Source organism: Apodemus sylvaticus, chromosome 11, assembly GCF_947179515.1.
Source record: "Apodemus sylvaticus chromosome 11, mApoSyl1.1, whole genome shotgun sequence".
NCBI classification, from domain to species: domain Eukaryota; kingdom Metazoa; phylum Chordata; class Mammalia; order Rodentia; family Muridae; genus Apodemus; species Apodemus sylvaticus.
In genome coordinates, this window is record NC_067482.1 from 80673937 (window position 1) to 80701778 (window position 27842).

Genomic DNA, 27842 nt, shown 5'->3' on the forward strand with positions numbered 1-27842 from the left:
CTGTTGGCTGAGGATCAGGATGTAAAGCTCTCAGCTACTGCTCTAGCACCATGCCTGCCTGCTTCCTGCCACTGATACTCGTGGACTAACCCTCTAGAATTGTAAGCAAGCTCCCAATTAATTGCTTTAAATTAAAAGTTTCCTTGGTCATGGTGTCTCTTCACAGCAATATAATGGTGACTCAGACCCTCAACATATTTATTACATATAGCTGAACAAGGGTTAGTTAATCTAGGTTGGGGAGTCTTTGTTGGGGAGCCATCTCAGCTGCTGTCTTCTGGAAGGAGGAAGCTGTGGTTTATATTTCCTGTACACACTGTCAACATTCACTCTTGAACCAGGGGAAGGCCTGGACAGTCTCATGGATCGGAGGCCTTTGGCAGATTTGGCATGACCATGGTGCTCATGTTGAGAATGCTTGTTCATACAGGGGTACACCCTCTCCTCACATGGAGGGGGCTGATGGCGAGGTCTGGGTCTCTTCCTCTGAGATTCTTCCACAGTGTTAATGCAGGCCACCTCCCCATTGCTTATCTCTTGGCATTTCTTTGTGAAGCGGGGCAGATGCAGAGCATGGTGGCCGTTATCCTCTCTACCTTGACCCTCCCGGACACTGTTGATTTTTGGGTAACAGCATGGATGGTCATCAGCAAGGGCTGGAGCTAGGGGTAGCAGTGAATTTGCGTCCTGCTTCCGTAGTCAATGGCACCTAGGAAGTGTGAGACAGGACCCAGGCAGACGATGGGACATGGAAGGGAGATTGGAAAGGGAAGGCAAATTCAAAGTAAGGAATAAAGAACGTGGAGAAGACACTGGCCAAAAACTAGGGCAGAGAATTAGAGATTCAGTCAAATCCTGGCTGGAAACTGCTACTTACCAGTTGTTTACATGAGGAGTTGGTGTGTGGTGGCCAGAAAGATGGAGGAAATGTTGAACCAGGAGGGGGAGAGGGAGAGGGAAGAGGGAAGAGGAGGGGGGGAAGAGGGAGAGGAGGGGGAGAAGAGAGAGGGGAAGGAACAGGACAATGGAGCAAGGCTGTGATACCAGGATTCAGCTGCTTAAAATGGCATTCTAACATAAATCGAAAGAGATTTCTGAGACAACAGTCAATTAAAGGGCAAACTTTTAAACCAAATAAACCCTGAAGAATTAAAGAGGGGATAAAAAAAATGTGAGCAGAGACCATACTCCTGTGGACCAAATGAGTGGGGTGAGAGGCAGCAGAAGCGTGATCTCATTTTATCTGTGCATTTTCTTCCCCACCAGCTTGCACAACCCCACACATATTGCCACGGTCTGCTAAATCACTAATGCAGCGTTCTGTTACCGCAATTGCCAGTGTCTGGGATGGGGGCGGGGTCGGGGTCGGGGTCGGGGGTGTAAACAGTCCGTACAGAGATTCTGAGATGTCTTCGCTTGCTTGCTTGTTAGGAAAGGGTCTCATTATGGTCACCCAAGCTGGCTGGGCATGCATGCAAGATGATGCTGGCCTCAAGTTCGAATTCTGAGGAAGTTTTTCTTGGAGACTAGACTAGCGGCCTGAAGATCCGTCTTAAGGGAGTTATGTTCTAAGACTGTGAGTAGGACTTGGGCATCGGGACCACCCACCTAGTGATGCATGTATTTGATGCTTGAAGGCACAGTTGCTCACGAGTTTGGCATGCGCGCCCAGCACTATTGGTTGCGTGCTTTGATTGGTTGCCAGGGGTCTCTGGAGCACGTGCTCACGGTGTTGCTGGGCAACGACAGTCCTGCCAACTGCCTAAGAGGTGGAGGGATGCTAAACCTTGGGGCTCTTCTGTGGGCGCATCCTGGCGAGATTCCGAGACTTGGTTGGCTCTATTTTGGGACTGGCTGGCAGTGGCTAAGACTGGGGGACCTGAAAGAACTGGGTTACTGTGAGCACTGAGGTTGTTACTGGGAGGGAGTAAGGCACTATAAACACTGCGTTCTGGAGGGGTAGAGCTAGGTGAAGGGCTACAGTCTGAGCCATGAAGAAGATCTTCAAGGGCCATTCGCCCTGGGGCTTTCTGAGCTTTAGACAACATTCTGAGAACCAAGAACCTCCCTGGTATCTCACCGGGTACACGCCTGTGAAAAAGATCCACAAGGCCGCAAGCATTGGGGACATACCCCAAGTGCAGAAGATGCTCGAATTTGGGGATATTGACGTGAACATTACAGACCGGAAGAAAAGGTGAGAGGGTGCGGGGTGGGCATGGGAGGGGGCCCGGAGAGTGGTAGCAGGCCTTAAGGAGAGGAAACGGATGTGTGGGGAAGGGAGTCTAAGGCCTGCTTTAATGGGAGGTGCTAGCCTTTCTTCCTACCACAAGCTCCTCAGCACCTGAAACCCTGCATGGGCCCAGAGCCCAGGCATTCTTCATGAGAAGCAAATCAAAAGCTAAACTTGTTTAGTTGGCTTCCAAGCCCCATATAATTCTGTTTTCAGAGGACTCTAATGACAGTTTAAATGGGATTTCTCTTGCAAAGTTGAGAATACGTAGCATTTTCTATAAATGTGCACACGAAAGAAGTTAGTAATGCGATGGGTCCTAGGGCAAGAAGTTCATTCAATAAAATTCCATATTCATTTTATTTCACGGTAACAGAGGACTACATGGTATTTCCTGAAGGACTTTACACGGAGGCTGAAGTGTGCAGAGGGCTTTGCCTCCAGTTATTCAGGGTGGCCATCTTCATATACCAAAGTGCTGACTCAGCCATTAGTTCCCACCTGGAGTGGGATAGTTGGATTAGCATCCGTCTTCATTACATAGTATGCGAAGCTCCGAAGTTCCCACAGGTGCTTCAATGGTTTCCTTGATGCAGAAGCAACTGGTCCACTGGGGCCTTCACATCTTTGAGACCATCAAAGCCATGGCGCTTGTCAATGTGGTCCCTAGTTCAGGACGACCACAGTCAACAACACGTTCCCAACCTTCCTTTGCAAATTTGTCCGGTGTCTCCTGCAATGCCCTGCCCTTTGGGGTCCTCCATGTTTAACTGCTCTTTCTCAGCACTGCTAAATAGAAAAGGAATGTCAAAATAAGGCTGTTCTGCTTCAGAAAAGTGCGAGCCGTTCCCACCCAGCTATCTCCTCCTCACACTGCACAGTAGCCCTCAGGCGCATGCTCTCTCTCCCAGGACCGCTCTGCACTATGCCAGTGCTCACGGCCAGTCGGAAATGGTGAGCCTGTTGGTGTGGTACGACTGCAACATCGAAGCCCGGGACCGAGACGAAAGTACAGCTCTGATCAAGGTAAGCAACAAGCAGGGCAGAAGATGAACTAGTACTGAGGTGTGGGGGCGGCTGGACCACGTCACGTGGGAGGCAGATGCGGAGCCTGTATCCTGCCTTACTGGAGGCAGGGGCAGGCAGGAACACTGTGACTCCCCACAAGCCCTGAATGTGCGGGTCATGAAAACACATTCTCAAAACTTAAAAAAAGAGCTGGGCAGTGGTGGCGCATCCCAGCACTTGGGAGGTAGAGGCAGGCAGATTTCTGAGTTCGAGGCCAGCCTGGTCTACAGAGTGAGTTCCAGGACAGCCAGGGCTATACAGAGAAATCCTGTCTTGAAAAAAACCAAAAACTGAAAACAAAAACAAAAAAAAAAAAAAACAAACAAAAACAAAAACAACCAAAAAACCCAAATCCTTAAAAAATAAAATTTGAATAAAAACAAATTTCTGACACGTAAGTGTAACCATTCTGAGAAATCCATGGATGGATTATAATTCTCGACTTTCTTGAACTGAGAGTCTGTTTCCTTGGGACAATCCCCACAGGCCACACAGCGCCAGCATGAGGACTGTGTGAGGATCCTTCTGGAAAATGGCGCCGATTCCAATGCCATCGATGCTCATCAAAACACTGCCCTCCACTACGCTGTCTACAACAACGACACCGCCATAGCCACCAAGCTCCTGGCATTCAATACAGATACCGAAATTAAGACAAAGGTAACACACAGCTTTATATCCCAAATACTTAAAAAGGCATTTGCCTGAACAGTGTGGAGGACCATTTCCACATATAGAAGCTGAAAGCGAGGATTCTTTGGTTAAAAATGGTTTGGAATAAGTTAATTGACAAAGGAAGTTTCAGAGCACATGGTTTTATTTTATGTATCCATAAAAATATTTGAGAAACCAAAGATTTCTTTTCAAATATAGTTAAAAAGAATTTTTTACCAGTTTTTCCTAATGAGAGTAAAATGAGACATGAAAACAAAATTTCTCTCAGAGTTTGGCCAGGGGTGGTGGCTTACACCTTTAGTCCCGCCACTGGGAAGGCTGAGGCAGGGAGATCTCTGTGAGTTTGAGGCCAGCCTGTACTGGTGAGCCCCAGTCTCGGTCTAATATCAGACTTGACCCAAAAACTCAAACAAAAGCATTTCATGGTAAATGAAAAGTCCTATTGCTATTGACACTTGAAAGTGACTTCTCTCTGAGGTGAGGCTGTGTCAGAAAAATGGTCAGGTGATGATCTTAAATGTGCAGGACAAATTGGAATGGAGGATCCTCAGGCAAAGGCAAGGGCAGTCCTGTGGTTTATTTCTGCCCTGTTCCTATGTTTGGAAAACTGTGCCCTTCATTCTTACCCTAGAAGGTCATGGTTGAGCTCCACGAATGTTCAAATGGACTCAGAGTCAAATGCAAGGAGAGGGCATAGCTGTGGTTATGGGTCAAACCAGGGGGAAGACCATTTAATTTGGGGAATATTTTCCCTACTTCTGTCATTAAGTACCATTTAGTTAAGACTTTAGACTCTGCTCTCAAGTCTGCATGTCTTACTGACAGATGAACAATACATTACATTTTTTGTTTTTGTTATTGGTGTTTGTTTGTTTGTTTTTAGCATAGGCAGAGGGTCCAGGTTCAGGTCCCCCCACACACAGTGCCTCACAACGTCTGATAACTGCAGTTACCCAGAGAATTAGTCGCCCTCTTCTGACTTCCACAGGCACTGCATGCAGGCGGCACACATGTGCAAAACACCCATAGCTGGCGGTGGTGGCACACGCACGCCTGTAATCCCAGCACTCTGGGAGGCAGAGGCAGGCGGATTTCTGAGTTCGAGGCCAGCCTGGTCTACAGAGTGAGTTCCAGGACAGCCAGGGCTATACAGAGAAACCCTGTCTCAAAAAAACCAAATCCAAAAAACAAAACAAAACAAAACCCCCAAAAACAAAAAAACAAAGCAAAACACCCATGCACATAAAATAAACAAACAAAAGATCTTTAAAAGTATTAAAAATATCTCATTGAGCTTCTGAGTTGACAAAAAGTGGTTTTAAAGAAAGGAAAACATTGGCAAAAACTCCTTTTAGCCAATAATTGTTGTGGTGGCTTGAATAGGAATGACCCTCAGCGACTCCTGTATTTGAATGCTTGGCCCACAGGGAGTGACCCTATTAGGAGGAGTGTTCCTATTGGAGGAAGTGGGTCACTGTGGAGACAGGCTTTGAAGCTTCATGTGTTCAGTTCTGGCCAGTGACACACAGCCTCCTTGCTGCCTGTGGATCAAGATGTTGCACTCTGCTCCTTCTCTAGCACCACGTCTGCCTGCCTGCTGTCATGTTTGCCGCCATGACAATAATGGACTGAACCTCTGAACTGCAAGCCAGTCTCGGTTAAATGTTTTCCTTTATAAGAGTTGCTGTGGTCATGGTGTCTCTACTTTACAATGGAAACCCCAAGTACTTAGACTCAGCCACAGCAGAGAGTAACTCATGGGCTGGAGTCAAGGTGATCCAAAAACAGTTGTCTGCCTCTAAACTGTAGGAGGTGTCTGCAGAGGCTTCTTAAGTAACTGAATCCCCCTTCCTGTGAGCTTTACCTATAAACAAGTCACCACTTATACAAAAGGCTATAAACAGGTCACCACTTATACAAAAGGCTGGCGTCTTCTCCAGATTGCTAGAGATACACTTGGGCATTCCCTCAGTCACCAAATGTTCCTCTGTAGTTACTAACGTTCACATCTTCTATTTGTAATGTAGTGTTAACAAGATTTCATGACCTCTAACATTGTTTCTACAATGGGTAAAGATAATGTATATATCTATATTTCCTTTTTTTTTTTTTTTTTTTTTTGGATTTGGTTTTTTTGAAACAGGATTTCTCTGTATAGCCCTGGCTGTCCTGGAACTCACTCTGTAGACCAGGCTGGACTTGAACTCAGAAATCCGCCTGCCTCTGCCTCCCAAGTGCTAGGATTACAGGCATGTGCCACCAACGCCGCCTGGCTTAGCCTGTAAATTTTAATATAGATCTTTAGTGGCCCAATGTTGGAGCAGCATCACATGACTTTGGAATTATCAAATGTGTCTCTCTCATGACTTGATGGAAACGTGTTATTGGAACCCTCTAAACAATATGTTGGTTTCTTCAAAGCAAATGTCCCTACAGAAAGAGAGGAGACAATAGGAATTATTCAAAATGCGGGGGTCTCTTCCTCGACCGTCTGTAACACACACACAGCCTTGCAGCGGTCTCCAGACACAATCACCATGTTCTCTTCCAGGTCAGATAATCTTAACCCGGTCAGGAAAAGCGCTTCGATCCTTCACCGCTCCCGACTTGCTTGGCTCAGCCTTTTATGGCGGCGGCATCCAGAATGCTGGTGGGAGCTGAGTTCTTGGAATCAGAGCGTGCTGGGCTGAGTTTGGGGAACACTGGCCAGAGTCGTGTATGCCTGCCTGGTCAGCTCCGGAGAGGGGTGGTTCCCTTAGCAGGGTCTTAGTAGATTTGTAGCTGCCTGAGAAGCACTTCACTTGTGAGTTGGAAATTGCTTTTCGTTTCCACAGAACGGCTACACGCCGCTTATACTTGCGGTGCTAGAAAACAAACAGGACATGGTGGAGCTCTTACTGCAGGCTTCAGCAGACATAAACGCCCTGGACAACTGCAAGAGGTATCTGTGTGAACTCTTAAATCCTTGTAACCTTCTAGAGTGGCTACGGCCACGTAAAGCATCAATATGAAAGTCATAAGAATTTAACTTATGTTTATGGGAAACACGTTAAAACAAATTGAACAGGTAGATAGAAATTAACTGCTCAATGTAGTCTCTTAGCATATAGCACGGCTCACATCTCTTTTTAATATCAACTATTATTTCGAGTCAATTTCCTTTTAGTCTTAGGATTTTATATCAGATAAAATAGTTTCATATTTGTCTTATTGTTGGAAGTGAAGATTTCTAGTTTAAGATTCCAATGAATTTTTAAAAACCATTTTTCAGTATTTCCTATCTCTGTCTTTTATACATTTTTCTTGTTTCTCTTTTTATTTTTATTTTTTCTTCTTTTTTGGGTTTTTGTTTTTGAGACAGGACTTCTCTGTGTAGCCCTGGCTGTCCTGGAACTCACTTTGTAGACCAGGCTGGCCTTGAACTCAGAAATCAAGCTGCCTCTGCCTCCCAAGTGCTGGGATTAAAGGTGTGCGCCACTGTGCCAGCTCTACATTTCTTTTAAAAGGCTGTGCTTATGAGAAATATTTTTGAAAATCGCTTTGCATCTTTGATGACTCTTTGCTCTAGGTTGCTTTGTTTGAAGAATTTTGGGGTTAGTTTATCTCTAATGACTATGTATCATTACATGTTCCTCAGTCTCCCCCATCCTTCCACAGTTCATATTGATGTGTTCAGGTATTTATAAGTCTGAACAAAGGCATAAAAGAAACTATTTAGTGGAGGGAAGATCTATTTTGCTTCACAGTTTCACAGGCACCAGTCCACAGTGACAGGAGTCAGAGGCTGAGGAGGACCTCACCTCAAAGACATGGTGCAGAAAAACAAGGTTCCCAGGACAAGGGTGGCCCTTCAAAAGACCACCCCTGGTGACCCAGGTCCTCTCCTCAGGACACACATCCTAATAGACAAGTTATCCCTGATCTCACAAATGAGCTAATGCAGGGATGAAGTCTGAGCCCCCGTGATCCCGTCACCTCTGTGGCACAGCCAGCACAAGCCCAGACTCAGTGTTTGTCTTCAGCTCATATTAAAATCATAACAGGGCTGCCATGGACAGAGGAACTAATCTACCCTTATTTAGATAAACTTCCAGGATTGAAAATATGCTATAGGTGATTGATAAAGATGAGCCCCGCCTCCCTTCACACAAGGTTTAGCTGTGCCTCAGGAATATTATCGCCAAATATATTTCCTGATATTAAAACTATTTATCTTATTTATATGTATGAATATTTTGCTCGCATGTACGTATATGGTATATGCACCAATTAATCTGTCTGGTGCTCACAGAGATAAAAACAGGGCATCTGCTCCCCTGGAATTGGAGTCAGACAGCTGTGAGCCAGCTGACATGGGTGCCAGAAACTGAAACTGGGTCTTCTCTACAAAAGCATTACGTTTTTTAACCTCTGCATCAAGCTTTAAGCATTAAACTTTTAACCACCCAGCTGTCTCTCTAGTCTGCCACAGAAAGGATGATATTCTTGAAGAGTGGTTTTCAGAGTCCATATATAATATTTATATCAGCACCTAGCAAAGGTAGTCAGCCTCATTAACTAAAATTACTGTTACTGTTATCTTTAATTTTTAAAGATTTATTTATTTATTTCATCTTTTAAGATTATGTATACAGTGTTTTGTTTGCATATATGCCTGCACACCAGAAAAGGGCAGCAGATCTTATTACAGATGATTGTGAGCCACCATGTGGTTGCTGGGAATTGAACTTAGGTCCTCTGGAAGAGTAGCCAGTGCTCTTAACCTCTGAGCCATCTCTCCAGCCCTTTATTTTATTTTTTATGAATGTGAAAGTTTTATCTTCTTGTATGTCTGAGCACCACTTATGTCTGGTGTCTGAGGAAGTCAGAAGAGGGTGTCAGATCCTCTAGAGCTCGAGTTATAGATTATAAGCCATCACATGGGTGCTGAGAACTGGTCCCATATCCTCTGCAAGAACAAATACTCTTTTACTCTTTTTTTTTTTTTTTTTTTTTTTTTTGTTTTTTCAAGACAGGGTTTCTCTATGTAGCGCTGCCTTGGAACTCACTCTGTAGACCAGGCTGGCCTTGAACTTAGAAATCTGCCTGCCTCTGCCTCCCAAGTGCTGGGATTAAAGGTATGCACCACCATTGCCCAGCCCAGAACAAATACTCTTAACTGTTGAGTTATTTCTCCAACCTGCTATTATCTTCACTGCTAATTTTTTTACATTAATAGCTTATAAAAATACAAACATTTTTCCTCATTTGGCCTGTTGCTGATTATGAATTCTGGCATATCACATCAGGCTAGGGCAGCAATGGAAATTTCGTCATTTAATTTCACGCACTCCAGGTAAATTATCTAGGTATAGCAATGACCATCGGGAGGCATGGAACACTACTGGGAAGTACAGGGGCAGCTCAGGGAGTCTTGGTTCTTCCCTTTCAGCACTGGAGATGACAAAGGTCAGTGAACGACTTTCTCACAATATTTCTCTCTGCTCTTAATTACTAATGGCCAGCCTGAGACAGGCAAGATAGGAACTTGGAGAGACATAGCTGGATAGTTGTTTGTATGATTTCATTAGCATGTGTCTGGAAGCCTGGTGTGGTGGCACTTGCCTGGTCTTCAAGGTGATTCCCAGATCAGCCAGGGCTGCGTAGAGAGACCCTGTCTCAAAAACAAAACAAAACAAAACAAAACAAAAAACAAAAAACAAGCAATAACAACAAACAAAGTAAGGTAAGTGCGTCTGGGTGACATTCCCTTTGCTCTTTTAGGTCCGCCCTTATACATGCTGTGAGAACTCAGTCTAAAAACATGATTGGCCTTCTTCTCCAGCAAGGCGCCAATGCATCTTTGGTGGACATCTATGGAGCCACTGCGCAAAGTTATGCTGTTTTTGAAACCTTTCAAGTGTAAGTGTTTCTATTATAATACATGATAACTTCAAGGAAATATTTTTAATAGTTATAAACATCCATAGTTAAATATCTGATGAAACTTCACAGTTCATTCTGGGGAATTTTGGCATGGCTGAGTTAGTGGACTTTATCTATTAGAAACTAAGTAAAAAGCTAGACTCGGTTGGGGTGGCAAAGGGTGCAGAGCTCTCGGAGGATCTTGACTTTGGCAGGGCTGGGAACTGAACTGGGATTCACATATGCTAGGTCTGTTCTACCACCAAGCTGTATGCCCTGCTCCTCTCTCAGACTGGAACTCTTTCATTACAATTAAAAACTTACATGGGGATATAGTGTCCCATCTTTTAAAAAATTAAGATTTATTTATTTTATCTATATGAGTACACGGTAGCTGCTTTCAGACACACACCAGGAGAGGGCATCAGATCCCATTACAGATGGTTGTTAGCCACCATGTGGTTGCTGGGAATTGAACTCAGGACCTTTGGAAGAGCAGTCAGTGCTCTTAACCACTGAGCCATCTCTCCAGCCCTAGTGTCCCATCTTTAAATTGTCTAATTATCTGTTTGGTCTTTTAATATAAAATTTAGCAGAAAATGTGGTTATTTGCTCTTGTGAGTTGTCTCCCTCAATACCATCCCTTAACATTTTTTTAAAAATTATTTTTACTTTTTTTTTGCCTGCTGTGTTGACTGACTCCTGTAGAGGCCAGAAGAGGGTGTCTGATCTTCTGGAACTGGAGGTGCCATGCGAGTGTCAGGAAGGTGCTCTGCCAGAGACGTCAGTGCTCTTAGCCACTGGACCGGCTCTCTAGACCCTGGTCTCACAGTGTTTAATGTCTGAATCTTTCTTTCTGGGAAGAGATGCCTAATAACAATGTACAGATGTTTCTTTGGCTTTTCTACATCAAACTTCTTGTTAACTGACAAAAGCCATCTAAGAAAGGCTGGAGCTGGTGAGCAAGTTGTCTGGAGATGGCCCGTTGTTTTGCATGGCCATAGTGGGTGTCCTCTGAGATGCAAGGTCATCAGAGACTTCATCTCAGGATTGCTTCTTGCTGCCGATAAGCCTTTTCTGTCACTATTACATAGCCTAATGATTGCTGGGCCCCAGCCCACCCTATTAGATACATTTCCTGCAGCTCAATATGAAGATGTACTCTCATGTAGGAATGCTGAATAGATGAATTAATTATTTCACAATTCCTCATTATAATTTTATAGCACTCTTAAATTGATACGAGTAATCCTCAAACCCTTATAGAATGAAGATACAAATAGAGCTCTGTAAGCTTCCTGTGTCATGAGCCAATTGCAATAGGATAAGAATGCAGGCTCGAGACAACAATTTGTGATCAAGGAAAAACATTCATTTTAGGCTAAATCCAAGGATGAAGCCACAGGTTTGCACTGAAACTGTTGCTTTGAACTTATACTAAGCTTATGGAATGAAACACTGCTTTGAACTTACTATCCACATCCTTCTATAACTCCCCTCTTGTGTAACATTTCATCTATGAGGTATTTTAGAAAGAACTTTTGTTTTAAAAGGTATAAAAAGGCCAGAGAGAAGAAATAAAGTTAAACTCAGCCCCATCCAACAAATGTATATATGAATATGTCTGTCTATATGAATATACATACAGACATGTGTAGGTATCTGTGTGTGTGTACATATGCATGAACACCTGTGGAATTGTTGAAACAGGGTCCAGCCAGTCAAAATATGTGTCTGTGTGTCTCTGTGTCTGTGTGTCTCTGTGTGTCTATGTATGTGCTTGAAATCTCCATTTTTTATTTCTTTTCTCTCTGGCTCACAAAAAGTTAACAAACTCTAAGCCTATAACCTGGCCAGTGAGGGGGCCCTTGAGCCAGAGAGAAATTAAGCCTTTTTTCTAATTCTCCTGCTGCTATCAGCTTGAGTCAATTTACCAGAAGTAAGCAGCTTTTAGACATGGATTGGCAAGAGAGAGCTAAATTTCCAGAGGTCATCAGCTTCTGACCCCCAAACAGTGAGAGAGTCACAAGGGCAGAGATTGGCCTCAGTCTTCTTCCCACACTATGGCCACATCCCACTTCCCTAACTGATCTCGTCCAGGGCTGGTCCTCGGCAATTAACAGTTCCAAGGGGTTTCTCAACTGAGTCCCTTCAGGTAGCAAAAGGTACGAGAACCTGGCACCTCAGTTCATTGTTAGAGACGAAATCTGTGCACACAAATTTTCTCCAGGCCCTGACAGTGGCTGGTTGTCACCCTTGGCTGTAGGGCCTGGAGACACTGCTCCTTGAGTGCTTTCTTAGGTTGAGAGAAGTAGAAGCAGAAAGCAGAAACTGCAAACTTGATTGTTTCAGAAGTCAGCTTGAAGACAACTATAAAATGCCACATACCAAATGTGGTGGCACACGCCTTTACAGTCCCAGCACTGGGATTGGCAGAGGCAGGTGGATCTCTGTGAATCTGAGGCTAGTCTGGTCCACATGGTGAGTTCCAGGCCAGCCAGTGATATATAGTCAGACTCCATTTCAAAAAAGAAAGAAACAAACAAAACCCCAAAAAGCCAAAACAAAACAAAACCAAAAAAAAAAAAAAAAAAAAAAAAAGGAAAGAAAAAAAGAAAGGGAAAGAAAAAAAAGAAAAAGAAAAAGAATCTGAGGTGGTTTAGCAGTTGAGAGGAGAGCGTACTGCTCTCCAGGAGGAGCCATCTGTTCAGTTGAGGGCTGCACCCCAGGTAGCTCACAATTCCCTGTAACTCCAGCCCCAGGGGCTCCAATGCCCCTGTCTGGCCTCTGTGGGCACTTAACACTCATATATATATATATATTCCCCTGCAACGTAACTTGAAGATAAAATGTAAAAGTCTTTAAACCCCATGTACACCTGGACGGCTCGCCCTTCTTAGGGTCTCCTCTCATGTCGTCTTTCCTCTCCAGGCTCTCCCAAGCCCCCGGTCCCAGCTGTCCTGAGATTACTACAGAGGACAGACACAGCTTTGAAGCCAAGGTAAAAGCTCATTTGCGACACTGACATTTCTTGCCACGGGGGTTCAGGGACTTAGCTCAGTGGCTGAGTGCTTTCCTTACTATCACAAGTGCTGGGTTCAGGCCTCAGCTCTGAGTGGGGGAAATTTGCTGAAAATTTGATTTTGTTGTACTCTAACAAAGTTGGAGTTAAGCAAAGGCTTCAACACAGACTTTATGCTCAAGCACTAAGGCCAAGAGGGGCTCAGTGAGGAGGACGACAGTAATCTGAAAACAAGGCCAAGAGGGGCTCAGTGAGGAGGACGACAGTAATCTGAAAACATGGGGTGGGCTTCTCGATGAAGTCATGCTTGTTAGTGTCATAAACAGCCCTGGCGGGCTTCTGGGGTTACATTGCTCAGGGGTTTGTGGTCCTTGCTGGGTTTTGTTAAGTTGACGCAAACCTAGACACATCTGGGAAGAGGGAATTCTAACTAAGAAAATGCCTCCATAAGATGGCCTGAAGGCAGGGTGCTGGAGAGATGGCTCAGCTGTTAAGAGCACTGACTGCTCTTCCGAAGGTCCTGAGTTCAATTCCCAGCAACCACATGGTGGCTCACAACCATCCATAATGAGATCTGACGCCCTCTTCTGGGGTGTCTGAAGACAGCTACAGTGTTCTTATAAATTTATTATAAATAAATCTTAAAATAAAAAAAAAAGGTGGCCTGAAGGCAAGTCTGTGGGGCATTTTCTTGACTGACAACTGATTGGGACAATCCAGCCTATTGTGGGTAGTGCCGCACCCTCTGCCCCGCCCCCCCCCCCCCCCCCCAGCACCTGAGGTGTATAAGAAAGCAATTGGAGCAAGCTGGTAAGCAGCACTCAGTCCCCCATGGACTTGGCCTCAGTTCCTGCCTCTAGGTTCCTGCTCTGGCTTTCCTGGAAGCTGTTAAGATGAAATTGAACTTTTCTCTCCAAGTTGCTTTTGGTCTTGATGTTTTTTTTTATAGCAAAAGAAATCCTAAGACAGTTGGTAAGGAAACAGTTTCCATCTTTTGTAAATAAGATCTTACAGTGAATGGTTCCTGGGTGTGAACTGGGCAGAATTAGAGGCTGATGAGAAAACACCCTTAAGTCACAAGGTCAAAGAAATCCCTGCTGTACTAGGTCATAGGGAATGGAGAAATGTACTTTGACTGTAGATGAAGTTTATAAAACTAGGAGGTTTCCAGAGTTGCCTGTTAACAGCTGGGATCAGTAACTGGAAACTCACATGTGTTAAGGTCTAAGCTTGGTTCAGTGCTATTGTAAGACTGTTATTTGACTCTCTATAGAGTCTTCATACTGAATCTGACTGAGTTGTGTTGGGCGGCCTGGGTCCTCTGACTGCTCTCTCAGCAAATTCTAGATCAGGGCTCTCTTAGTCTTTGTATCCTGCCTTAATTACCCGTTCAGAGGCTTGCTATCTTAGGATTGTATATAGTGGCTGACAACCTGTTTTCTAAGGCTAGCTCACTGCTGAGTAGGGATGCGACCATGTCCACTCACAGACTGAAAAATCTTGATCTTGCTGATCTAGCAGAACAGCGGTTCTCAAATGACCTTTTCACAGGGTTCACATATCAAACATCAGCATATCACATATTTACAGTACGATTCATAAGAGTAGCAAACTTACAGTTCTGATGTATGGAAAATAATTTTGCGCTTGGGGGTCACCACAACATGAGGAACTGTGGTTGCAGCACTAGAGGGCTGAGAACCTCTGCTCTGGAGCCTCATGAAGGTTGAGGATCTGGAGGGAGGATGTTCTTATTCAGGACCTCAGAGGATGTCATGCCTGGTCCCAAGATCAACACTAAAGGCCTTTTAGTATGAGGTGCCTGGTTTCCATGAAGGTTTGATAGAAATTATTAGTATGTACACAGCAATCTAGATTTACTTTGGGTGTGTAGATCACAGAGGTCCAAGGATGTATTGCCCAGGTTGTCAGGAACATTAGTGCAGCCCACTTGCACACAGACAATCAAATAATGGCACAAGTTTTCTTCTGTACTTTTGTTAGACTCTCAAGGACCTTCTGGATTTGCAATGTGGCAATCTTTTTCATCTTAGGATTTTAAGAAAGAGATACTATGAGCTATGAAAATAAATATTAGTGTATAAATAAACTAATAAAAAGTTCAAGAAGTAATCTAGCATTAGAACAGATTAAAATGAAACTACGGTGAAGTTGTAATCACTGCGTCTGGTCATAGTCCAAGTGCCTAAAAGAAAACTATTGAACAATTTAAACCATAGTGAGGTCATAACTGCAGACGGAGTTAGAGCTGGAGATGGCTTTGGGCTTGAGGTCTTCTCTCGTTTTTAGAGAGCTTTGCAATCTCATTGCTCTTGATGGTAACTGGCTTTGCCCTTAAGCTGTTCTTGAGGCTCTGGGGTCTCATAGGTGACAGGCTTTATTCTAGAATAAGGCTACACTAAGTTCCTGAGTTCTTTCAGTCTGGGGAGAGTGGGCCACTGTGTACCCTAAAGGTGCCAGCTGCTATGTCTACTCTTGGCATGGATTCGGGTGAGTGTGGACGCTTGCTTCACACACCGGGCCCTGGCAGAGACGGAGCAGTGGGTTCACATAAGCTTTTTTCCTCTTGATGTCATGAATGAGAGGGATTGCTAAAGTTCTCAGGCAGTGTGAATCCTGGATGCCTTGCTTCTCCATTGGTCTTCGTGGGGCGGCAGGATCTCCTGTCTCTCTTGAGTCCCTCTGCCATGTGGGGTCAGATCACCTGTGTCTTTGGGTGGCCCATTCACTGTCTGCTTCTGCATTAGACATGATGACAGGTAATTGTAGCCAGAGGTATCAGAGCCATTTCTCTGTATCTTCATCTATGTGTCTAGGAGTGGCCCCTAACTTAGGAGAGATTCCAGATGTTGAGACTTACCATTCGGTCACATCTGTGCAATTCCCAAAGCTGAGGCTGACATCATTAATTCCATTAGTTTTTGGGATTCCCAACAACATAAGTTTCTACACAAGTAATAGCTGTGCAGTACATGTTTGATTTCTGAAATGTTTGGTATTGTAGACCTGTAGTGCCCACTCTGTGATGGCCAGAATTGAACCCTTGGATCATTGTCTGGCACTTGGAATGCTGGACGACTCCCTCCTTTGTCGCGCTGCCACTTTGCCTGCAGCTTCCCTGTGCTTCAGTGTGCTTGAGTTTAAGGTCCCCATGTTTGTGCGACCAAGAACCCGGAGGACACTTTTGTGTGTTAGAATCATTTGAATATTTTTAAATGTGAATCGATGAATTGCCAATTAGATTTCCATAATGTAGATTTGAAAGTAATATGCTGTGGATTATTCTAGTAATTATGCATCAAAATTTGAAAAATATTCTTAATGTTAAAGTTGTGATTTCAGATGATTTATTTTGAGGTCCTATGTGATAAATAAATAGGTGAGAAACTAAGGAAATACTATCAATAGGTAGGAAGGCTTGAACAGGACTCCTCGTGAGCGTCAACTCTCGTCTTAGGCTAGGAACTTAGATGAGCATTTCCTACATTTTCTAAGCCGTGCATTCTGCTCATTAAATGCCCCTTTTCACACTGCGTGTCACTTTCTAGAATTTTGATTGACATTTTTTTTGTCCAAGTGGAATTCGGAAGTCCTGTTCTTTTTCCAATTTATGTTCCTATCTATTAGAAATGTCACTGTTTTCTGATAATCATAGTTAGCTTTGACTGGGTAACAGAATTACTTCTTTATAGCACCAAAATGAATGTTTTTACTCTGTGTTAATTACAAAAAGATTAATTAAGGCATAAAGAAAAGTATTATTAGCTATATATTAACCAAGGTAAGATATCATTGAAAGACAAACTTCTAGATTTTTCTTGAAAAGAAACTCATGTAAATTTGAACCATGCAAACACATTAAAACATCTAATAAGCAGACACTTTAAATTTTCCAGTGTCGCACTGGGAGCATGAGTGCCAGGTGATGGCACCAGGGGCCCCAACACCTTAAATACAACTAAACTAAATGAATATTTTCCATAACCTCTAGAGAATGTTGGCACCATTGGATAGTTTTTCTCAGTGCGTATCTCTGAAACTTGACTTCCTTAATGCAAGACATTTGCCACAAAACACTGGGCAGAAGAGACAGGGAGTCTGGAGGTGTGAGCAGGGATGGTAGGTGCTTTGGACCCTTAGGAACTGCAGACGTCCTTGGAGCAGCTATTGGCTGGCTTCTTTGAAAGACAGCACATTGAGGCGCATGGGCCAACATGGGTCGGAATACAGCCCTTCACAGCAGGGGCAGCTTCTGGAGGGAAGAGAGACTGCTATTTGCCCTGTGTTCCACTGCAGTCACAAGTCCATTCATAAGATGCCAGTGCAATTGAGAAATGTGTAATTTAGTGAGTTCTTGGATTTGTTTCTTTTCTAACAGGATGGCTGCAGACCATGTTCACAGTCCACCATGGAAGACAACCGAAGGATGGAGGAAAACATGGATGCAGCTGACAAGCTGGGGAGGTACAGCTGCTTCTACATTCCTTTAGTTAAAGCGAGCTGCCGTGGGGTGTTATGGGATGGCTACGGTAGCTGAGGAATATGAAACCAGGAAGAAGAAACTCATTTGCAAATATTGGTAGTTACTGAAAGCCACACCTCCAAAGCATGAGTTAATCGTAACAGCAATTATTCAGAGTGGGAAAGATGACCACGTATGATGATTTATGTTCCCCTTTAAAACTGTCTGATATTTGCCGCCTGACTTTTGTCAGAAGAGCTTAGGCCAGTGAAAAGGGTTTCCAAGAGTTACGCTGATTGTTAAGAACAGCCTTGAACTAACGGATCCAGCTCTGTGTTCCAGTCCTCAGCCTTTCTCAGGCATGTCCACCTACAAACTGGAGATGCAATGATTTGGAATGTTTATGGGATGTCTATGCTTGAAGTTTTTGTTTTTAAGAATGTTGATGCTGTGTTGTTCATGAGTGGCTATTTATTGAGATCATTCAATTATGTCAGATTTTTCTTTACTTTTCCATCTGAGAAGTATATTTGTGGGAAGAAAGTTTTTTGATTGATATAAAAGTCATAGGTACCATAAAAGAAAGGATTTGAATTTAGTTCCTTCCTTTCCTATTTGCTGGACATGTGACTTGGTACCATCAATAACTTCCACTGTCTTCCTGACACAGGGCGGGTGGCGCATGCTCTCAGGAGGCTGCAGGAAGGCATTGCTTCCTTCAGCGCTGACTTCCGGCTTATCAGCATCATTCCTCCACTTAGCTACTCTGTCACTGTACTTAGTGGAAAATGCTTTCACTTCTCTGACCTTTACCTGAGCCCCAGAACATTCCATCACTCTCAGAGAGTAATGAGGAACTTTCCATCGCAGCACTGGTCCATATCCTCACACCCATGAACTGTGGGTAGAACTTGTCCATTATCATCAAGGCAGGAGCATGGCAGCGTTCGGGCAGGCACAGCACTGGAGGAGCTAGGAGCTCTACATCTTGCTCTAAAGTTGAAGACTGGCGTCCTCCTGCAGCGAGGAGGAAGCTCTCTAAGCCCAGTCTCACAGTGACACACTTTCTCCAACAAGGCCATGCTTACTCCAACAAGGCCACACCTCCTAATGGGTCCAAGCATATTCAAACCACCACAAATGCCTTTGGCAAAATCTAACACCCCTTCCTGATGAAAGTCTGGAGAGACTAAAGATGCAGGAGAAATAACTCAACATAATAAAGACAATTTACAGCAAGCTAAATAGAGAAACTCAAAGCATTTCCAGTAAAATCAGGAACAAAGCAAGATCCTTTTCTCTCTCCATACCTATTCAGTATAGTACTTGAAGTCTTAGCTACAATTTTAAGACAATTGACAGTCCCATAACCCCTAAAGAAATAGAAGGGGTCATAGAAAGCCTTCCAACCAAAAAAAGCCCAGGACCAGATGGCTTCAGTGCAGAATTCTACCAGACCTTCAAAGAAGAGTTAACACCAATACTCTTCAAACTATTCCACAAAATAGAAACAGAAGGAACACTACCCAATTCCTTCTATGAAGCCACAATTACGCTGATATCAAAACCACACAAAGATCCAACAAAGAAAGAGAACTTCAGACCAATTTTCCTTATGAACATCGATGCAAAAATACTCAATAAAATTCTTGCCAACCAAATCTAAGAACACATAAAAACGATCATCCACCATGATCAAGTAGGCTTTATCCCAGGGATGCAGGGTTGGTTCAATATATGGAAATCCATCAATGTAATCCACTACATAAACAAACTCAAAGAAAAAAACCACATGGTCATTTCATTGGATGCTGAAAAAGCATTTGACAAAATTCAGCATCCTTTCATGCTTAAAGTCTTGGAAAGAACAGGAATTCAAGGCCCATACCTAAACATAGTAAAAGCAATATACAGCAAACCGGTAGCCAACATCAAACTAAATGGAGAGAAACTTGAAGCAATCCCACTAAAATCAGGGACTAGACAGGGCTGCCCACTTTCTCCTTATCTTTTCAATATTGTACTTGAGGTACTAGCTCGGGCAATTAGACAACATAAGGAGGTCGAAGGGATACAAATTGGAAAGGAAGAAGTCAAACTATCATTATTTACAGATGATATGATAGTCTACCTAAGTGACCCAAAAAACTCCACTAGAGAACTCCTACAGCTGATAAACAACTTCAGCAAAGTGGCAGGTTATAAAATCAACTCAAGCAAATCAGTAGCCTTCCTATACTCAAAGGATAAGCAGGCTGAGAAAGAAATTAGGGAAATGACACCCTTCACAATAGCCACAAACAGTATAAAGTACCTTGGGGTGACTCTTACCAAACATGTGAAAGATCTATATGACAAGAACTTCAAGACTCTGAAGAAGGAAATAGAGGAAGACCTCAAAGAATGGAAAAACCTCCCATGCTCATGGATCGGCAGGATTAATATAGTTAAAATGGCCATTTTCGCCAAAAGCAATATACAGATTCAACGCAATACCCATCAAAATCCCAACTCAATTCTTCATAGAGTTAGAAAGAGCAATTCTCAAATTCATCTGGAATAACAAAAAAGCCAGGATAGCTAAAACTATTCTGAACAACAAAAGAAATTCTGGGGGAATCAGTATTCCTGACCTCAAGCAATATTACCGAGCAATAGTGTTAAAAACTGCATGGTATTGGTACAGTGACAGGCAGGCGGATCAATGGAACAGGATTGAAGATTCAGAAATGAACCCACACACCTATGGCCACTTGATCCTGGACAAAGGGGCTGAAAACATCCAATGGAAAAAAGATAGCCTTTTCAACAAATGGTGCTGGTTCAACTGGAGGTCAGCATGCAGAAGAATGCGAATTGATCCATCTCTGTCTCCTTGTACTAAGCTCAACTCCAAATGGATTAAGGACCTCCATATAAAGCCAGACACTCTGAAGCTAATAGAAAAGAAACTGGGGAAGACCCTTGAGGACATCAGTACAGGAGGAAAGTTCCTGAACAGAACACCAATAGCTTATGCTCTAAGATCAAGAATTGACAAATGGTACCTCATAAAATTACAAAGTTTCTGTAAAGCAAAGGACACCAGCAAAAGGACAAATCAGCAACCAACAAATTGGGAAAAGATCTTCACCAACCCTACATCAGATAGAGAGCTAATATCCAATATATACAAAGAACTCAAGAAGTTAGACCCCAGAAAACCAAATAACCCTATTAAAAATGGGGTACAGAGTTAAACAAAGAATTCTCACCTGAAGAACTTCGGATGGCGGAGAAACATCTTAAAAAATGCTCAACTTCACCAGTCATCAGGGAAATGCAAACCAAAACAACCCTGAGATTTTACCTTACACCAGATTTCACCTTACACCAGTCAGAATGGCTAAGATTAAAAACTCAGGAGACAGCAGATGTTGGTGAGGATGTGGAGAAAGAGGAACACTCCTCCACTGCTGGTGGGGTTGCAAATTAGTACAACCACTCTGGAAATCAGTCTGGCAGTCCCTCAGAAAACTGGGCATGTCACTTCCGAAAGATCCTGCTATACCACTCCTGGCCATATACCCAGAGGATTCCCCAGCATGTAATAAGGATACATGTTCCACTATGTTCATAGCAGCCCTATTTATAATAGCCAGAAGCTGGAAAGAACACATGTATCCCTCAACAGAAAAATGGATGCAAAAAATGTGGTATATCTACACAATGGAGTACTATTCAGCCATTAGAAACAATGAATTCATGAAATTCTTAGGCAAATGGATGGAGCTGGAGAACATCATACTAAGTGAGGTAACCCAGTCTCAAAAGATCAACCATGGTATGCACTCACTAATAAGTGGATATTAGCTTGGAAAACTGGAATATGCAAAACATAATCCACACTTCAAATGAGGTACAAGAAGAACAGAGGAGTGGCCCCTAGTTCTGGAAAGACCCAGTGTAGCAGTATAAAACAAAACCAGAACAGGGAAGTGGGAAGGGATGGGTGGGAAAACAGAGGGAGGGAAGGGGGCTTATGTGACTTTCGGGGAGTGGGGAACCAGAAAAGGGGAAATCATTTGAAATGTAAATAAAAATATATCGAATAAAATGTAAAAAAAAAGACAATTGACAGAGCTCAAGGGGATACAAATAGGAAATAAAGGAGTTAAAGTTGTTTGTAGGTAATGTGACTTTATAGGTAAAAGACCCTAAACATTCCACTAGGAAATTTCTACAGCTAACAAACACTTTCTATATAATAGGATACAAAACTAGCACACACACACACACAATCAGTAGCCTTTAGGGTTTCTATCACTGCGATAAAACACCATGACCAAAAAAGCAAATTAGAGAAGAAAAGGTTTATTTGGCTTACACTTCCATATTGCTGTGAGGGCAGGGACTCAAGCAGGGCTGGAGCCTGGAGGCGGAGCGGATGCAGAGGCTGTGGAGGGAGCTGCTTTATTCATCAAGGATGCTCAGTCTACTTTCTTAGAGAACCCAGGACCATCAGCTCAGGCATGGCCCCGCCCACAAAGGGCTGAGCCCTCCCACACTGATCACCAATTGAGAAAATGCCTTATAGCTAGATCTCATGGAGGCATTTTCTCAATTGAGGTTTCTTCCCTTGGGATAAGTTTGGTTTGTATCAAGTTGACACAAGAGCAGGCAGCACAACAAATGACAAATGGACTGAGAAAAAAAAAATCAGGGAAAAATACCTTGAATAGTAGCCTCAAAATTATCTTGAGGCAACTCTAACCAGACAAGTGAAAGACTTGTATAACAAAAATGTAAGACACTGAAGAAAGAAATTGAAAAAGACACCAGAAGATGGAAAGACCTCCCATGTTCATGGTTTGGTAAAAATTAATATAGTGAAAATGGTCACCCTACCAAAAGCGATTTTCAGATTCAACACAGTCTCCATCAAAATTCCAACACAGTTCTTCACAGAAACTTGAAAAAAAAAGGTTTATATGAAAACACACACATGTGTGAGCACACACACACACACACACACACACACCAAGATAACTAAAACAGTCTTCTATAATAAAGGAACTGCTGGAGGTGTCGCCATTCCAGATGTCAAGCTGTACTACAGAGATATAGTAAATAAAAACAGCATTACATTTGCATAAAACAGCCATGTTGACCAGTGAAGTGGAATCTAGGAATCAGACATAAAAAACTTAAAACTCACCTGAGTTTTAAGACAGCATCTTCAACAAATGATGCTGGTCAAACTGGGTGGCCACATGGAGAATAATGCAACTAGACACTTATCACCCTGCAGGAAATTCAACTTCAAATGAATCAAGGACCTCGACCTAAGACCTGATAGGAGGGAAATGGGAGAACTTTCCTGAACCCACTGGCCAGGAAAAGGCTTCCTGCAGAACACCGCGTGGACATTAAGAACAACAGTTGATGTGTGGGACCTCATGAGACAGAAGAGCTGCTGGGTGGCAAATAACAATGTCCAGGCAAAGTGGTAGGCTACAGAATGGGGATAATAATAATAATAATAAATTAAAATAATAAAAATAATCCAACTAAAAAAATGGGATACAGAACAAAGCAGAATTCTCAAAAGATGAAACCCAAAGAGCTGAGAAATATGTTCTAAAATGTTCAGCATCCATAGTTATCAGGGAAATACAAACTAAAACTATTTTGAGGTTTCATCTGGCATCCATCGGAATGGCTAAGATCAGTAAAACAAATGACAGCTCATGTTGGCAAGGGCGCAGGGGAAGGGGACACTCACTGCTGGTAGGGGTGCAAGCATGTACAGCCACTATGACAATTAGTGTGGCAGTTCCTAGGGAAGCTGGGAACAATCTGCCTCAAGATCCAGATACACCACCCAGCCTTGGGCATCTGCCCAGGGGACTCAACATGCTGCTCCCCAGATACTTGTTTAGCCATGGTCATTGCTGTTATGTTCACAATAGCTGGGAAATGGAAACCAACTAAATGTCCTTTAACCAACAGTGGACAATGAAAATGTGGACATACACAGTACAGAATATCATTTAGCTGTAAAGAAAAATGAAAGCATCAACTTGTCAGGTAAATGGATGGTACTAGGAAAGATCACATTGAGTGAAGTAGTCTAGCCTTAGAAAGATAAATGTCATGTTCTCTCTCATTGGAGGCTCCTGGCCCCAAGTCTTCAGATCTGAGTGTGTAGCCTGTAGCTAAAAGAGGATCATTGCCAGGAAGGGGGTTTGAGGAGCAGTAGGGGAGGAATAATAGGATTCAAGTGATCTGACAGGGGAAATGGAATGAAAGGAATGAGGGGAAGCAATACATAGAGAAGAAGAGAGAGCGTAAAATAGCAGTGAGTGTGTCTGAGAAGGCACCGGACCCATTCTACAACACACACAATTTGTTGTACAAGGATGCATCTGGAGTTTAATGAACTTTCTCATCTCAGTTGATGATGTGCCCTCTAAGAGCCAAAGTCTGCCAACCAAAAACTCCAATAGCAGACATGAGAAACCCTCTTTTGAGTCGTTGGCCAGGTCTGTCCCAAGAAATTCCCCAAGCATAGTCTATTGCTGTTGCCCTTCGCTGTTTCCCCAGGGGTGGAAGCTAAGTCTCTATCGCTGAAAACACCATGCACTTCAGAATCAGAACCAGAGACCCCTGAGCTAGAGCTGAAAGCTCTTCCCTGAGCCTTTACAGAACCAGAAGGCACCATGCAAGCTTCCAAAAGAGGAAGAAAACCACCAGTCCTACCCAGCTATGCAGCCAGTGAATCATCAGTTATCATGACGACCTTAGAGATGCAATAGTTGCTCTGTCTGGACTTAGTCTCTAATTAGACTTAAGAGCTACTCAACAAGAGTACTGGACTACTCAACAAACCATGCCTGGTACTGGAAACCTAGCCAACTACTTAGTGCTAGGGAAGTCGTAGATCCCGGAAGAGAATCTACAACCCCACTATCTTACTAAACCAGCACAACTCCTAACAACAATCTGTAAACATTTGTCCTTATGCAACAGATAAACATAGTCTTCATCCTTCATTAAGAAAATGTCCCCTTGCAATGGATGGAAATAACTACAGAAGAGTACAGTCAATCAAAATGCAGAGTTGTAGAGCTCAATCTTTATGGATGCATCTATAAACAAGCCCCACACAAGACTCTTAAAGCTTGATTAACCAATCGGATTTCTGTATAAATATTATAATTTTCAAGATGTCAGTACAATAATTTTAGAGCCAATTGATAATGATAAAAGCTTTATCCCAACATTTCTAACCTTTTGAAAACATAGCTATTTGTTGCTAGTAAATGCCACGCAGGGACACGTCTGAAGCCATCTTGGTTCTCGTCCCTTCTCCTCAGACCTCTGTCTCGAACTCCTAGTTCCGCCTCCCTTTTCCTGTTCAATCACAGTCCTGTCCTTCCATAGTGATTGGACAGGAGAAATCCTGCAACATAATCTCAAAAACTAAAAAAATAAGAAAAGAAAAATTGTGAGCGCTAAGTTGCTCCTGCTACCATTCCTCCACTCCAGCTGTCATGAACTCTAACCCTCTGAATCCATAAATCCCATTAGACACTTTTTTAAAAAATAAGTTGCCTTCACCATGGTGTTTATCACAGCAACAGAAAAGACCAGGAGCCGCACTCTGAGCAGCTGACTCGGTCTCGCAGATGTAGCCACACACAGCACACAGATTCATTGTTCTCTTTACCCTAAACTTTATGCCCCTTATCCTGTGCATCCATGCTGACAGTCTGAGGGGTTCCATTGCCTTCCCATTGTCTGTGAGGTCTCAGTGGGATGCCCCACTGTGCTCTTCTCCTGAGTGGTTGCCATATCTGGTCCCTCAAGTGATCTGTGGGCGATGGTAACGCATCTCTCCCAGGGAACTTGCTGTTCTTCCCCAGTTGTCATGGAGACTAAGTATCATTCTGTGGGTGATATGCCATGTGTTCATATGTGTGTGTCAAGAATTTGCTCAAAGGCCTGGAATGGCAGTGTATGCCTGTAATCCCAGCACTCAGAAGGCCAAGGTAGGCAGGTGTGAGCGCCAGGGCACCCAGACTACAAAGTGAGACTCTCTCAAAATAACTGAGCAGCCAATAAACAAGCAGTGTGGCCAAGTATGAAGAACGGTGGCAATCTGTTGCTGCCAGCAGCTACCGCGAACTGGGTCCCTGGAAGAGAAGCTGGGAATAGATGAGGGAAGGGGGCGGCGAGAAAGAAATGACATCAGGACAACATTGCTATTCCAGATGTAATGTTTTATCGGGTATCACAATATATATGGCTTTTAAAGGCAAGTCTCTTCCCCAAAACTCTGTGGGTGTTGGCTTCAATGTTTCACACTGCTCAATTCAGCCTGCTTAATTCAGGAAACAGTAGGTCTGGCAGATCAAAAAGACTTCTACACTCTGCCATGGGCTACCTCAGGTGTAGCTAGCTCAGGTAAAATAAACCCAAGGCTGTGTGTGTGTGTTGTTCTAAAAAGAACAAAGGGTCAGGAACTTCAAAGGCTGAGAACTAGTGGTTAGTGCTGAGGTTGGAAAGCCCAACTCAAACACTGAGGGGGAAGCAGTCATCCCTCTAACCCGGTCATTGCTTTTACTATTTTTCCATGCACAGTTGTGGTTCATTAGTGGTATAATCACTGCCAATCATGTTAAGGTAATGAGAATTTATAGTTACAAATAATTATCTCTTCTGAATCACACATCATAAAAATAAAACAGGTAATAATCTAATTTAAGACATTTCTGGTAAGTGCAGACATTGATTTTTTTGTTTTTTTGCTTTTGTTTTTAGATTTATTTACTTATGTACATGAGTACACCATAGCTGTCTTCAGACACATCAGGAGAGAGCATCAGATCCCATTACAGATGGTTGTGAGCCATCTGGAAATTGGGTTGTGAGCCAATGGGTGCTGGGAATTGAACTCAGGATCTCTGGTAGAGCAGTCAGTGCTCTTAACTGCTGAGCCATCTCTCCAGCTCCAGAGCTTGTTGTTTGAACATGTGATATGACACATTTTTGGGATTCTAAAGAAGTTCAGTCTTAGAGAACAAAGTATACTGTTAAACTATTATTTCTCTGTTCATATTTTTTAACATCTCGAGTCTTGAACATCCCATGATAATGGAAGCCAATAAAATATTTATCTTTTAGAAGAACTTGCATATAAGAACAGAAACTTGTCTGTTTGGGAAACAGTCTTGGGCACTTTCTAAGATGTCACACTGGTCCAGTTTCTGTATTACTTCTGATTCATGTCCATTTCATCTACATTTTTACATTTTATTCTTTGATTGAAAACGTAGTAAGGAACTTTTGTTGCTTGACCTTATAATATTCATTCTCATAATTTATAAAATAAGTCTTCAATTGTTTAATATCATTGTTTAATACTTTTCATATAACTACTAAAATATTAATCTTGCTCATTACTTTTTACTCATTGTAAAAGCCAAACTGCTTCAAAACACAAAGAGAAGGAACTTGGAATTTGTGAAGATTGCAATTCAGGTATGTCCTCCGATTAACTTAAATCCACCTGCCCTTGATGAAGTGGGAGTCAGAAAGACTGATCAGGAAAATAACATTTATGACATCAATGTACAGATTGAGTTTGTGTTTGTGTGCAAGTGTTCATGTGTGTGTGTGTGTGTGTGCCTGTGTCTCTGTGTTACTCTACTGTTGTTCTGAATCTGTAACCTTATTTTTATAAGTATATTTTCTGTTGTGGGGAAATACTAGATTCCCACCATTTGTTTTCTCGGAAGTAAAGTTATGGGGAAAGGTCTCTGATCATAGTGATCTCACTTCATTTCCTGTTGTTATGATTAAAAATACCCTGGAAAAACTCCTTAGAGGAGAAGGGCATTATCTTTGTTTACCAGTCCAGAGCTGGTGGCAGCCAGGGCTTGAGGTAACTGGTTACATACGTCTGGCCAGAAGAAGAGAGGAGTAGATGCACACATGCTTGTGTGTAGCTTTTCTCTCCACTGTTCAGGATCTGTTGCACAGGGAATTGTGCCGCCCACAGTAGTAGGGTCTTCTCACCTTAGTTAACAAAGCAAAGGTTATCCCCACAGATTGGCCATAGGGCGACATATCTAGACAAGCCCTCACTGAGATACCCTGGTGTCAAATAGACTGCATCAAGTTGACAATTAAAAGCTACCATCACAGCTGGGCGTGGTGGCACACGCCTGTAATCTCAGCACTTGGGAGGCAGAGGCAGGCGGATTTCTGCGTTCAAGGCCTGCCTGGTCTACAGAGTGAGTTCCAGGACAGCCAGGGCTATACAGAGAAACCCTTGTCTCGAAAAAACCAAATCCAAAAAAAAAAAAAAAAAAAGCTACCATCACTCGATTATTGCCCCATTCTGGAAGCTTGAGCAAGTTAATAGGTATTTTTTATTCAAACTTATTTTAATTTAATGTGTTTGGGTGCCT

General features: G+C 43.0%; 1 protein-coding gene across 1 annotated transcript in view; it reads left to right on the forward strand.

Moving 5' to 3' along the window:
• The first annotated feature begins 1991 nt into the window (after positions 1-1991).
• Positions 1992-27842, forward strand: part of LOC127696778 (ankyrin repeat domain-containing protein 26-like) — a 101833-nt gene continuing 75982 nt past the window's right edge. The window contains 7 exon segments of the mRNA XM_052199712.1: positions 1992-2197; positions 3145-3259; positions 3788-3961; positions 6811-6917; positions 9740-9877; positions 12812-12881; positions 17302-17387. Coding sequence (XP_052055672.1) covers positions 1992-2197; positions 3145-3259; positions 3788-3961; positions 6811-6917; positions 9740-9877; positions 12812-12881; positions 17302-17387 — 896 coding nt within the window.